At 41.9% G+C, this 14,818-nt stretch overlaps 1 protein-coding gene across 2 annotated transcripts in view; it reads right to left on the reverse strand.

The window, feature by feature from the left end:
• Window positions 1–372: 372 nt before the first annotated feature.
• Window positions 373–14,818, reverse strand: part of slc24a4b (solute carrier family 24 member 4b) — a 30,485-nt gene continuing 16,039 nt past the window's right edge. The window contains exons 3-17 of one of the 2 annotated variants that reach the window (XM_061704701.1): window positions 14,647–14,723; window positions 11,805–11,879; window positions 11,618–11,702; window positions 11,430–11,533; window positions 11,138–11,212; window positions 11,030–11,055; window positions 10,213–10,266; window positions 8,045–8,136; window positions 4,489–4,658; window positions 4,264–4,399; window positions 3,999–4,165; window positions 3,680–3,794; window positions 3,426–3,538; window positions 3,261–3,326; window positions 373–2,759 (exon numbers count right to left, since the gene is read on the reverse strand). In XM_061704701.1, coding sequence (XP_061560685.1) covers window positions 2,610–2,759; window positions 3,261–3,326; window positions 3,426–3,538; window positions 3,680–3,794; window positions 3,999–4,165; window positions 4,264–4,399; window positions 4,489–4,658; window positions 8,045–8,136; window positions 10,213–10,266; window positions 11,030–11,055; window positions 11,138–11,212; window positions 11,430–11,533; window positions 11,618–11,702; window positions 11,805–11,879; window positions 14,647–14,723 — 1,505 coding nt within the window. In that variant the 3' untranslated portion in view covers window positions 373–2,609. Of the gene's footprint in view, window positions 2,760–3,260; window positions 3,327–3,425; window positions 3,539–3,679; window positions 3,795–3,998; window positions 4,166–4,263; window positions 4,406–4,488; window positions 4,659–8,044; window positions 8,137–10,212; window positions 10,267–11,029; window positions 11,056–11,137; window positions 11,213–11,429; window positions 11,534–11,617; window positions 11,703–11,804; window positions 11,880–14,646; window positions 14,724–14,818 lie in introns of both variants that reach the window. The other variant, XM_061704700.1, reaches the window with a different exon arrangement.

Raw genomic sequence — 14,818 nt, forward strand, 5'->3', positions numbered from 1 at the left:
CTGCAGATTTTTTTTTTTTTTTTTTTATATATATATATATATCACTCGAATATGTCAACACTTCTGTGGTGTGTCAAATTTCCATTTATTTTCACCTCACAGGCACTTTTAAATCCTCCTCTTTGGACCGGGAAGTGGCCTACTAACATATGGCCAAATACAAACAGTTCAACTTTGGCAGAGATCTGCCGAGTGTCATCATTCTTCTTAACACGAACTCAGTGGAGAGTAACCAGGTACTCTGAAATCAGGGCAGAGGGAACAAGAAAGTCCCGGAAGTTTTCAGTGGCTGTTGTGAGAAATTCTCAATATAGAATTAACTGACAAATGACTTGAATTTAACCATCGATGCAAAAAGTTCACAGACAAATGTAGAGGAACATATTTGCCATTTTATTTTTTTTCTTCACATTATTGCTTTACAGTAAAATGCATTGGTTGGAGATGTCCAGTATAGCAAGACAATACATTCATATAAGTTATACAGTATTTTTTTTATTATAGTAACTAACTTTACATTAAATAGATTTTTGTTAATCAGTTATTGTTGACAACTCCCACATCACATTGAGCTCACAGTGCATCAGGTCGCATTCAATCAAATAAATACACACGAGTCCTTGTGTTCCCGTCACCTTTCCACACCGTCTGTGCATATTTTTTGTTGTTGTTGTTTTTTTTACACAGGACTTCCATCTGGTCTGCATCAAAGAATTCTTTTTTTCCTTCTTTCTCCAGGAGAAAGAAAAAAAAAAAAAAAAAAAGACTTGCTGACAAACGCAAGCTCAACAACAAGGAGGACAAAACTCCAACCTGGCAACCAAGATAGGACCACATAGAGCAGCCTTGACAAGAAAAAGAAAATGTGCATTTGGACTCAAAACGAGTAGAGTGCTGCTTCCAGACAAAAAAAGGTGTATGTACAGATGGTCACCTCCATCCAGCAGTGAAATGGAGAAGCATGTTAAGGGTGGGTCCAACTTTGTCCCCAAGTACTCTCCACCAGGTCCTCTTAAAGTGACAGTCCCAAAAAACAAAAAACAACAAAAAAAAAACATTGGTCCACCATGTTGCTTCTTTTGGCTCTTTGTGGGGAAAAAAGGACCATACAAGTGTCCATCATTTCAACAGCAATCATAAAAAACCTTTTTGAAAAAAGAAAAAAACAAAAAGCACACCTGTGAGCTCACATTTAGTACTAGACGGACAACAACATCATGAAACCTGGCAGGGGCCTCATGTCACGCACGCACGCACGCACACAAACACACAAAGTCATGACATTGAGATTGCATATACAAGTGCCTACCACCATGTGTGGCACAGGAATATCCCACCCACACCACTTTGTCGCAATTCTCTGTAGCTCGGCTCATCGCTTGCAATTTTGCAGTGTAGCTGCCGATTTTTTAAACTTATTTTTGTGTGTGTAAAACTGGACCAGGCAGTTGCCATGGAGACGCCTGACGGGAATAAGCAGCCTTTCCGCTGTGCTTCGAGGGAGGGAGGGGACGGACACCGCATTTAACATCCCAGCATGCACTGCGGACAAGAGACGGGTGTGCTCATTGGATTCACCGGGCTCCAGTCTGTTTACACACACACACACGCACACACACACCCCAAAGGAAGCACTAGTTGATTTAGAATGAGAGGATGGCTGTTAAAGTGCAGTATCTACATACAACTCACATCAACACGACAGCCCCCCCCCCCCAAAAAAAGCTGTCCCTGATAACTGTTGGCTGTGATTGGCACCCCCTACCTGCCAGGGGGTGGTCTAGCAGACAGTCAGTATGAAGAGAGCTGTCTAGTTCCTTTGTCTCAAAAGTTAATTGCAAAAATCAAATACAAATCCATCGCACGGTTCCTCTGAAGTTGTGCGTCGGGCAGAGCGGCGAGTCGCAGCTGAGAGAACGCGGCACCCCGGCGGCGGCCGTTCAAAATCTCCATCCAGCACAAGAAGCGGTCTCGCGTACAAAGTGAAAGATAGTTGCAAACTTGGTCTCCCTCCATTTTCCACAAAAGATGGAGGGGATTTTGGGAAAAAATAAATGCAAACTGAAAAAGAAAAAGAAAAAAAAGTGCATACACTTCAACGTTCAAGATTGCAGGTGGTTTTTAGTTCCTGGTGTCAAGTTGGAGGCTGGAGGAGGGGAGCTGCCAAACATGGCCCTCCCTCCAAAGGGAGGGGGCACAAAATAAAATAAAATAAAAAGAGTGTGCTTGTCTCTTTGGGTCCTGGAGTTCTCAGTAAACCTTGTGAGGATTCTGTCAATGTGAAATAGTGATATGGTGAAAAGGGGGGTGGGGGGAGCACTATTATTCTGGGCCCTCCCCACCTCAGACAGCTAAAGGCATGCTAATGGATGGACACAGTAGACAGGTGGACAGCAGTACTGCGGCAACGCTCCAAATGAGCATCAAGGACTGGCACTGTGTGAGCGAGGACGAGAGTCAGAACGGCTCAAGTGTGCCACCTCGTGGACAGACTCGGGGATAAACAGATTCAGAGTGACGGAAAGAGAGGGGTCCGGTATTTTTGAACGGGGGAGGGACTCTGGGCCTGTGAGGATTGTTTTGGTGTCCTTGCTGCCGCACGGCGAGAGTTACTCGTCAAAGCACATGGGCAGGTTAACAAAGGTGAACACGTTGTATTCGATCATGACTGAGATGCAGAGGAAGACCGCGTACAGGACCAGAACATAGATGCCCAGCTTCAGGTCCAAACGCCACTTGTTCAGGTGGATGCCCAGGACCTGTTCAGCGTGCAAAGCAAACATGAGTCAGCGACTACAGCGGGGAAACCGTGAACTGATAACTGGGCCGAATTTGAGCAAATATCAGATGTCAAAGATTATCCTGTGAGATTATCCATTTGTGTGGGGTGTTAAAAGTGATTTTCCCTCACCAATTTGCACTAAAAAAACACAAGCGCCAACAACCAAATCTTAAACTGATTTAATATTTACAATTGCAAACACAGTGTTCTGCTTTTGCTTCCAAATTGAGGACCTAATCTAGTAGATTTGTTCCAATTTCAGTAACGTGACCACAAATGTGAATTTTAATAGAATGACTTTGAAATTATTCCAGTGGCACACTGGCTTTTAACAAGGAGAATAGTCTGCTATTGCCATGGTAACCCCAGTGCTTCATAATAAGCGAACCAGCCAGGACGCCTACTGTATACTGTGTTAGCACATTCTTTGCTTTCTCACGAAACGGCTGCAGATTAGTGTAAAGTCTAAAGAGCTCACTGTGAGGGCCACAGATCCCAGCAGAAGCACCACCGAATACACAAGTCCTCGACTGTTGATCATCACCTACAACAGACGGAGCAATCGGTTAGTGAAATCATGTTTAGTAAGAAAGTACAGTAGTCACTCAGGGGGTACCTAATAAACAAAACAAGGAAGAATCACCTCTGATCCGTAGTTAACACACATGGTTTGGAGCGCCCAGGGGACGCCCAGTCCCACTAGAATGTCAAACACGTTACTTCCAATTGTGTTGGACACGGCCATGTCTCCCAAACCTGAAATACACAACACAGGTTGGACTCAAGCGATATGAGTGACACCATCATTTCCCCCCATTAAAATGATTGACTGATATTGTCATAAATGGGCAGATGGGGAGATGTATTCTTCACGAAGATGCAGAGTGACCGAATGACCTTGGCGAGCCACAATGAGACTGGCTATGCAGTCGGGGACGCTGGTGCCCGCTGCCAGGAAGGTGATTCCCATGATGACGTCAGGGATTCCCAGAGTGTAGCCAATTATAGTCACCTGCGAGAGGAAAGGACTTTCAGAAAGCGATTCTATAAGAAAATACACAACCTACACACAAAACATACAGCGTCTGTGTATGTTTTGTTTATTTTCAGGCTATGTGACATGGATAAATATACTAATTAATAATAACACTTTTGATCCAATACAAGGGGTGTACAAGTAGTCACAATGTCGCGGGCAGTCCGTGTCACTACTTACCATCCAGACCATCAGGTAGGAGAAGATTGCGATCCAGACAGTCGAGAGGATGAAGGAGACCATGAAGCATCTCTCCCAGCGTGGCTTGCCACAGTTTGGGACGGTGAGGAACAACAAGAGCAGCAGAGGCCATGAGATCAGCCACTTGATCTTGTTGCCGCATCCCTCTGCACAACACAAACAAATCATTCCAGTCTTCATTGCATTCAGTTGTTCATTAGAGCAAACTATGCCTCAGTCATTACTGTCTGTAGTGTCCACATACTAGGAATACCAAACGGGGAGATGCCGCTTTCTTCCTCCTCCTTGTCGGTTTTGTCCTCGGGCACGTTGCCGTTCTCGATGTCCGTCTTGCCATCCATCCCTTGTGTCTCCACGCCGTTGGCCGCCTGGACCAACTTCTGGCGCTTTCAGAAAAGAGACACTAAATCCCGAGCACGCACGCACACACGACGACGGCGACGTACGCTGCTACAACTCCCATGTGTACCTCTGTGATGATGAGGCGGCTCGCCATGCGCAGGCGGGTCTTGGGTCCAAAGTGGCTGGTGACCATGACCCGAAGGCCCGCTTCGGGAAAGCGGAACTTGGACGGGCTGGCGTTCATGATCTCGTCCACCATCACCACTGAGCCACGGCTGTAAGCTTTAGTGGGCTTCACTGGAGTCACGTGGTGGAGACGGCACAAAGACAACTTCAGCTGAAGGAAGTGGACTCACCACTATACACCCTTCCCTTTCCCGCCTATAGTTTATCTAATTACAACCTCACAACCTTTTCCCTTTCAATACACACTACATGTTCTGTATCCTCCTAGACACAAAGGACAACTCCTAGTATAGATTTAGACTGTATACAAGTCAACAGGGTCCCCATCCATGACAAAAATAAGGACAGGAATTATTTATTCTAATTTATATATGTTTTGCTCTGCAATATTTTCTCTGTTTTTGTATTGTGTCAGTATTTTGGTCTGTTGCAAAAATACATTACAAACCTGCACCTTCACATGAATAATGCAATATCATTATGTGTAAGTAGCTTGCCTTACAGTGCGTCAGCAGCACATTCTGTATTTGTGGATATGAGTTTCAGCGGAGCACTTATTGATTTCTTTTCAGAGGTGATTTAAATCTTATACCGAGAGGGCATCTCTCATGTACAGACACCTTTGCGTCAGCCTACATTGAGTTGTACAATAGAATTCAGTTCTTGCCATTCCAAAACCTTTACATTATTTTTTTTATGGTGAAGCCATTTATTTATTTTAATTTTATTTCTTCCTCAACTTCAGCTTTTCATCTTGTATTTTGAATGACTTGAAATTTATTTTTCATGAATCTAAGCCCAAAAAATGAAACCACCACAACGCTTCCCTGTGGATACCGTGTACTTTTGGTGATGTGCAATGTTTCTGCAACCTTGGTTTTAAGGTTTTTTGTTTTGTTTTTTATAAAAAAGGCTTCACAGTGTACTAACATTTTCTATTCACAGCACATACTGTCAAACCCGCAATTTAAAACCATATTATAATTCATGAATCATTTGCCAACTCTTCATAATTAAAGGTTGGTGTGCTATTGCATATTGTTGCACAGTCGCTCTCTCTCACACACACACACACACACACACGACTTCAGAGAACTGAACACCATTTTACTTCCTGAAATTGATTCATGCACCTTTGACGTTTGCTTGCAGAAGGAAATATTCACTACAATTGATTTGGAGAGTCACATTTGACATGGAGGTGTGAAATAAAGAATGACTCACACTTGTACATGACTCCCCTGACAACCAATAAAGAATTTATTTTTATTTTATTTTTTTTCAACTTTGCCCTTGTTAGTGTAATTTGGATTTAGGCATGCAAGAAGGCGCATATATTAGGTGTGTAAACAAACATTTCTTAAAGTCATTACCACTTCAGTAGGGAGCACGTCAAGAGAGCAGCAGCAGAAACAGTTATGTAACACAAACACATTGGCACGCAGCAGCACAACACTGTTGACAACAAGCAAGGTCAAGTTTAGTAAGGCTAAACAGACAGGCGGTGGGTTAGATCCATCAGTCAGTAATATCATTAGTGAGGAGTTAAGAGAAGTGGCTAGAAAGAATGACAAATGTGTTATTGAGAAAGGTTCCGTTCCCCCCCAGGTAGTTGGACAAAAAGACAACGCAGTCCCATGACACTGAACTATATTACACAAATACATTTACATACAAACCAAATTGAAACGTCTCCACTTATTGAGAAGCAACATATCCAGTAGGAAACGACAGCATTTGAAATAGTCCGCTCCAGGGGAAAAATCAAGAGTTAAAAGTTCACCTGTGTATATCCATTGAGTATACTCACCATTAACTCATTCACAGCCGTGGACATTTAACAAACTTTAATGCAATCGTTTCCTGCCATCAACGTATACATTTGTCAAATACGTTTTTCAACGGTTAGGCGTGGAAGAGTGTCTCGCTCACCTCGTCTGTGAAATTCAAGCTTCTAATAACTAATGACGAATAGACGGTTAGATGGCAGCGTTGCATCATCAGTTTGGATTGGAGATCAGCAGATCATTTGGGTTGAAGGTAAAGATAAGAGCATGAATCTCAAGGGAGAGAAATGGCAACAAGTCAGAAATCAAACAAGTTTAGGCACCTGACACTAAAAGACTATAAACAGGGTTTGTGTGGCAGTAGTTTGTAGAACGTGTGTGTCGCCATCATGAGAAAAGATGACCCAGTTCATGGAGTGAATGGCGAACGTCGTGTAAAAAAAAAAATCCACACTCAAGCAATGTGGTGACTTAGCGTTGCTCACTGCCTGTTTCTTGAATATCTGTAAATCAATTATTTTGCCAACATAAACCCTTTGCCAGTCTTGTTTTTGTTTTATAGTTTGAGGTGTCAAAAAAGCAAAAAAAAAAAAATAACTGTCTGAGTCACTGTTCCGCTTGACATCCTTTTTCACAAAAAACTTGTTTTCTCCGCTTTTTGTCAGAAACCAATCCATGTTCTATTGCTGATTACTAAAGGCCGAAAAAGCAACAAACTTTGTTTTTTTTCCCCCTGGTGAAAGTAGAGTCTTCTCTTTCGTTTGGTAGGTTCTGTGTGTTTATATTGTCGCAGAAAAATATTCCGTGGGTCTTTAAAGATCAGTGAAAAGACTCAAATGGCTGACAATGTAACTGCTTTGAGGACGGCCGGCAGTGAATGAGTTAACTGATGACACTGTGACAAATTGCGATTACAGTGTGTACCTGGGAGTTGAGTCGCTTCACAAAGGGTATACAGAGCATGATTGTGCTGTGGACTGGACATTCCATTGTGTCAAATTGTCAGTGTTGCTTTTCTGCACAAAGCATCCAGTACACCTGCATATGTTCCATTTCTGCTTCTAAGGTTGCCCTCACACTATTACCCATTCACCTTCACGGCACCCTTCTGTGGTGGGCGGAATGGCAAACAACGTCAAAACAAAAAGCAAATCAGGCTTGTCAAGTTAGTATTTTAGATGCTCACTGAGCCGAATTCTAAAGTGAGACAATGCATATTTCTCTTTTCCACACTAAAGGACTTAAGGCAATCCAATTTTGAGGATCCATTATTCTTCCGAGCTCCTCAAACAAACCTTAGCATCTACTCTAATTGAATAAAGGTTTAAGCACTGAGAAGAATAAAGGCCACGGGTCATTCATACGCAGTGTATTAATAATGATAAATGTAAAGCAGTTCAATTGAGATCACAGGACTGGAAGTTTGCCAATCTTTGGACAGAATCCCCCCCCCCCCCTCCCTCCCCCGCCCCCCTCGCAGAGAGAATGTATTAGATCGAGCAATTGTGAAGCAAGTTGAGCAGAACAGGAGGAGAGATTAAAAGCCACATGACCTCAAAGGAGGTTTTCCCAAACAAAGCCATATTTTCTACGATCTACATGTCATAGGCCAGACGGGCCACTTCCTGTTCCCCCAGCCTGTCTGATTAGCCTTACCTGATCCGAGTAAGGGCGCTGACGTGTTGTCATCCCAATAATAAGGTGCATTACCGTCCTCCATCTCACTGCTGGTCGCTGCGTTACCGTTGGCCACGTTCTTCTTGGAGCTTCCCATGAAGAAAGCCTGCATGCTGGAGTTGAACCTGGCCAGAAGACGTCCAAGGAGAGGTCAGTGGACCCATTAGAGAGAACTCAAACTCATTTGCATGGAGGATTGAAACAGAGAGATGAAAGACTTGTTTGAAATCCATTAATGAGCTAAAATCGCTTGCTTACTCTGCAAACATACATAGCATGAGGTGGCCTAGTTTCCACACAAAAAAATGCATTACAATGCACACAGAGCCTGAAATTAGCTTATAAGCATTTGGTCCAAATACTTTTTTCTCCTCCCAGTATGACAATTACAAGGCAATGTGAGTGCCATTAAAATGAAGTGTCTAAGAACATGGCGGTACAAAAGCTGCTGTGTTGTTAGTCCCTTCTGACTAAACAGAACAACGTCCTCCAAAAGGTTTGCTTTGGTTTCAGAAGATGACTCTATTTGCGCCTTTCGAGGCTCATTCTAATTCATTTCTGCTGTTCTTCCCTTTCACGAAGGACGTCCCAGCTCCCTGGAAATGGGAAGACTTGGGCTGTGTTTGAAATCACTCGCTCTTCACCATATAGTGCACAACGTAGTCACTTTGCCATTTTGTAGACCGGTTTGAATGTGAAGTGAACATACAGCAAGTCATTCCTAATGTTAAATACAATGCATCTTGAAACTGGAGGAATCCATCCAAGAGTGTCGCAGACAAGGCAGGGAACGCTCAATAGACCCCTGGGGCGTTACTTTGAAGGGGAAAACTTTAGATATGAAATGTGTCGTTTCTGACACACCCCGTACAAAACATGAGTAGGGCGCTAGTGAAAATAGGAGGCAGATTTTGTCAACTCCTACTCAGTGTGTCACAAGTAGCCAAAAATAAAAATGCAAAAAAAAATAAGCTCCAAAGCATTTCTTCTCCAAATTTCATTTAAAAATTAAGTGCAAATGGTGTGAATTATTCATGTAACGTCATTAGCAACATGCCACTAGCTTAGTTTCTAATTGTATAGTGTAATAGTTCATCTTCTTTGTGTGTGTGTAAACATGTTAAGGCAAAGAATGCAGTGTGTTTATTTAGAAAATTGCAGCCCAAAACAGATTTCTCTTGGTTAGATTTTTTTGCTGTACCATTTGTCTTCGTTTTGAGTTGAGAGCAAACACCTCAAAGCACACTCCATTTTGACAGGAACAACCTAAAATGGCCAGTGGGTATTTTAGAAGGGGGTTTGGGGAGGGGGGCATAATAATGCAGCAGCGTCCCCTCAGTAAGTTGTCTTGCCTGCAGAATGAGGAAGGAGAGAGGAGTGATCCGGTTAAGCCGGTGCTCTTTAGGGGCTGCGCGGGGGAGGAAGATTAAGCCGCCGGTGGCAGCGAGAGAGCAGGCTGCTGCTGAGAGTGCAACACACACACAGATTACCAGCTGCACAGAGACAGACGCACACACCGTGGACCATGACGTGCTGCTATGCGGTCCGTGTGCTAGGACCCCACACACACACACACGGCTCAGGGTTCGTGGAGCGAGAGTCGATATTTTAACATGACTTTCAATTGGAGGTGGGGGGGGGGGGGGGGGGGGGAAAGAATAACTCTTGATGCAATCATAATAATAGCATCATGCTAAAACAATTAATAGATATCAGAATGAAAACATGAGGTAAATCATAGTATCTCTACTAAAGGAAAAACAGTTCCATTGACAAAAAACAACAAATATGCTGCCCCCCCCCCCCCCCCATTATTATTACCATAATAATATCATCAGATTAAATGGTACCATTTTATTTATTTTACACTGTGAAGAAAACTTATCCAAGGATATCAGCACTTCAGTTTTATTGTTTATTATGGCACTTGTCTCGGGAGAGCTGTGATTCGTGGCGCAATCAATAGTTTAAAACACAACAAAAAGGTTGTTTTTATTCGTCATTTAAACAAGCAGCGTTGGCACCACATGGAGACAAAATCCTCATCAAACGCACATACGACAATCAATGGCTGATGTTGGCATATGGTTACCAAAATCAGTAAGGATGAATTGCAATAGATATTAAATACGGCTTGCAGTCAAAGGTGCAAATGTCGCATGAGAGCTTGCTGACTGACAAAGCAACCGATGAGCACTTACTTCATGACCAGAATGTATCCTGCATACATGACCACCAGCACTAAACTCTCCCACCTGAAAAAAGAAAAAAACAAAACTAAGATCAATCAAGGACAGAATAGAGAGAGGTTTTTGGTCTTAGAGTTTAAGCTGAAATAGGAAATTAGTAGACCAGCAACCACTATGGTAACCAAGGGCAAACCATTTTTAAGACAACCAAAAAGCCAGTTCGGTATACAACAAATTCAGGAATATGGCTAAAAGGACATTTTAAAACCAATTTCTATATTTAGCTATGCAGTAAATGTATTTACATATATTGTATTACATTGCTGTCTGGAGGCAGCAGTAGTACAGTCTGTGAGCACTTTGCACTGGGATTCTAAAGCTGAAATAAGCAATTATTGGGTAAAAGGGGTCTAAAGCCACTACGCTAACTAATTAAATGATTGGTTTTTAAAAGGTTGGCAGTGGGAATTCAGATATATCAAATAGCGCCTTGATTTGGCGATAAGAAAACTATTTGAGGTAGCACAAACTTTCAAGACAGTAGTTCTTTTGAAAAGTGAGGCTGAAATAAGAGATTAATAGATAATGAATCTGTAGACACTGTGCTAACCTTTATTCCGTCTCAAATAATGCTTCACCATATCAAAAAGCAAACTTTTTTTTTATGGGTTAGGCTGAATTTAGCATTTAAGAGATAAAACCAACTGAAAATTCACAATAAATGTGCATAAATCAGAATGTCAGTGTTGGACCCTTCACAGTTTCATTTGAAAAGATCAAACAAGAAACTATTTCGAACCACAAAAAATGGATGGAACATTTGACTTACCACACAATCTTCTCGTCATAGATGAACTAGAACGTGTAAATAAGTGGGGGGGAATATTAAAATTTGTCATGGAACGATAACATTCCCATTACGTTGAGCCCAACTTACTGCAATAAGAGCAATGACAGACAGAATGTAATAGAAGGAATCTCGGAAAACTGCCCACCAGGTCAGCATCACCACCTACAGGATGCAAAGAACAAACGAGCAATTTGTACATTCTGTCTTGGTCAGCACTTCTGTTCTGTTCTGTGTAAACCAGCCTGAGATGTTTTCATTAACAGTAAACCATCCACGAGAAAATGACAATAAGTGGGCATTTGTCCATGAACATTGAGGATCCAGCTGCAGCAGAAAGTTTGTTATGCACACACACACACAGACGCACGCACGCACGCACCTGTCCCGCAAAGATGCCGCAGACTCCGATGATGCAAAGGATGTTGAAGACGGCTGAGCCAACAATGGTTCCCACCCCCACGTCACCATGGGTGATGAAGACACCTGCACACAAGGAGGCGTCCAATCAGAATCGCTCGGGACACTGACCATCTGCGTGTTTGTGTTTGCGTGTGCACATTTTGCTACCGATGACTGAAGCAAAAAGCTCAGGCGCAGAGCTGCCAGCTGCCATGAAGGTGGCGCCGGCGACGTCTTCGCTAAGATGTAGTTTCTGCACGAATAGAGCAAACGTGGTTACGTGAACAAAAAAAAAAGAAACAAAAAAAAACTGTCAATATTAAAAATAAAACCCTAAATTCCCCCCCCAAGGTACCTCACATATATTCTCCAGTGACGTGACAAAATATTCGTCACACGTGATGGCGAGGGCCAGGAACATGTAGAGGGCCTGTGGTCACAGTCAGTGCAATTAAAATGAAGGACATGTAATATAGTAAAGGTTTCATGGAAAAAAAAAAATTATATATATATATAGTTCAATTAATTAAAACATTTACATTATGTTCCCGGAGGCCAAATCACATTTCAATGAAAGCAGAGGGGCAGGATGAGCAAATGCGACAGGCCGTGATTGTTGTGATAAGGTTAACTAATTGATTATTATTGATGATTATGAAGACAAACAGAAAATGACTCATGACAAATGCAAGACCCCGCATATTTGTATGTCGCTTGCAATGCCACCTCAAAAATAAATGGTAAGTAGGTTGCCACTAAATTAATTTTCACTTTCATATAAGGCTGTATGAAAGTATGGTAAAATGGATTTAGACGCAGTTAATAACATTTAAGCAGAAGCATCCCTTTATTGTAATGTGGCCACTTAAATTACATGTCATCGCTGTGTGACGAAAAGCATGACGGGCGCTGTATAAAGCGAAGGTGGAGGAGCGTCATGAACATGAAATTCAAGATTTGCATCCAATTGAAAATGTGTGCCCCCTTTAAAAAGTCAGGGCCCAAAGGGAGAGTTTGCATGCTCACGCTCCCATGGGGCTCGGGGCGGGTGGGACGAAGCAGGCGGCCTATTTTAGTAGCTGAGGTATAAGTTATAAATTATAGATCAGGTGTGTGAGGCGCGCCTGGCTTCTGCTGCGGTGCTCCATGCTATCCACAGGGGGCAGCGCAGGCACAGCAGAGCTCAGCTGACAGTGCATGTCAAGGTAAACAAGTTACTTCAGTGTTGGGAAGTGGAAGAAAAGTATGACGCACTGCAGCTCCGTCTTGAAATTCATCTTTTAATAATGAACATTCAGACACACGCTAGAAAAGGATGACACAATGCATCTAAATATTACATAGCTTTGAGTTTTGCCATTTTAAAGAGGGCCGTTTGCAATTTAAAAAAAAAAAATTTTTTGTTAAAACTGTCTGTCAATATGACTGGCAGTAGTACAAATCTTTAAAACATATCTGAAGAAAAAGCTAGACTTTCTGGGCCCATGTTGTACCTTTATTTTGATTATTTTAGAAACCACAGTGCCTGAGGAAAAACAACCAATGAGAACCAGAATGTGTGACTAGGTGAGCAGGCACACACCAGAAGCCTCACGTGGTTACCTGTAACGTTAGGCTTGAGGAGCTTTGCTGAAACTACAGGGTAAATTTCCACCTTCAGTTTGCAACAAAAGATAAAAAGAAAGAATTGGACAGATCCCGAGAAAAAACCATAGGCGATGCCTTTCAGAGGTGGCGTGGCCACAGGCAGGTGAAAGGACTCAGAACCGACCAACATTTCTGCTCAACAGAAACCACCTTTTTGATGTTTTATTGTTTGTACACTCCCAAAATAAACAAATAAATAAAACTTCATACCGATAACATTTACTGTTATGGTAACACTCAGAGAAATCGGTCATCCTACCGATGTAGCAGCCGTTCGAGATGTGAGACTACGTTCAAATCTTGACTGCTGTTTGAAAACTGCAAACTGCCTTTCAGAGCAACCTGCACATCTCAACTGTTCGCTTTGATTTGAACGTCATCAGAGCCCATCTACGTTTTCACAGTGTTGAGGGGACATTACACCTCCGCTTCTGTGGTTAAGTGCTAAAGCATGCAGTAAGAGCGAGGTAGCACACAATATTACACCACCACTGTGGCTTCTTATTGTAGTCAAGGTCGAGCGTATAAAGAATGTCAAAGGATTAAAGATGCCTATACAGTGATGCTATTTCTTATAAACCAGTAATTCCCCAATTACTGTGCTGCGGCAGAGGGTGCTTAATTGGTCCCAAAATGATTTCCAACAAATATCTTTTTTCATTTATCTTTGCTAGCAATGTATAGTGAAAGGCAGAACGTTTAAATGACAAGTTACCCTTGTTCCAATTCATACAACTGAATAATAGCTTTGGGTTGTATTATTATTATTTTACACTGCCTAAGTAAATTTGTTAGTAAATTGAGATTTTTGTATCCAGTCAATTTTGAGGACTTTTTTGATGGAGTGCCATGAGATTTTTCTAAAGTAAAATATGTGCCTTGTCTAAATAAAGGTTGGCAAACACTACTATAATGATTAGTCAAACAAAAAAATTACCCCTAAGCTTTGCTTTGAATCACTATTCTGTTCATTTAAAGTCATCTACATAAATGACAATCTTCCAGCCAAAATGCAATGTCATCATGTAATCAATTATGAATAAATCTAAAAAAGTGTTGTTCTAGTGTTCAGACTCTAAACATGGCAAATGACAAGTACTAAAAAAAATAAAAATAAAAATAAATAAAAATGCTTATTTGCAATCATGCTTATTTACAAGCGTGATCGTGATTCAAGCCAAAGTTGAAATCACAACTATAGTAGGTTGAGAATTACTTCAAACACCTAATGAATATTTAAGAGAACTTCGTTTCCAACACTACGCAATGTAAAAGTAATGTACAGTAGCTCTCGCTTGCACGCTGTACATTAGCAGCGCGTCCAAATTATGACCTGCATCAGTGGATTTGTTTAATACTGCAAGTACTGGTTTGCCTAAATGATAACACCCACCCCAAAGCAATTGAACAAATACCTGAAAACCACTCAAACACATTAACGCTGGCAAAAAGACAATTTGTCAATAAACGTGCTAGACCTTTAAAAAAAGTTTTTTTCCTCATGAGCTTAAAAAAAAATAAAAATTAAAAATTAAGAACGTCTCTCTTACCGCCACAATGTGCAGCAGGATGGCGCCGTTCTTTCGCTCGTTGTTGGTGAAAAGGTCATCGGGGAACTCATGTATTGCTGGAGAGAGAGGAAATGTCACGGTCAACACACGACACATCAGCGGCGTGACAGCGAGGCACGTGTCCACCGCTGCCACCATCGCCCTCATCCTC

The sequence above is a fragment of the Phycodurus eques genome, chromosome 18 (genome assembly GCF_024500275.1).
Source record: "Phycodurus eques isolate BA_2022a chromosome 18, UOR_Pequ_1.1, whole genome shotgun sequence".
Lineage (NCBI taxonomy): Eukaryota > Metazoa > Chordata > Actinopteri > Syngnathiformes > Syngnathidae > Phycodurus > Phycodurus eques.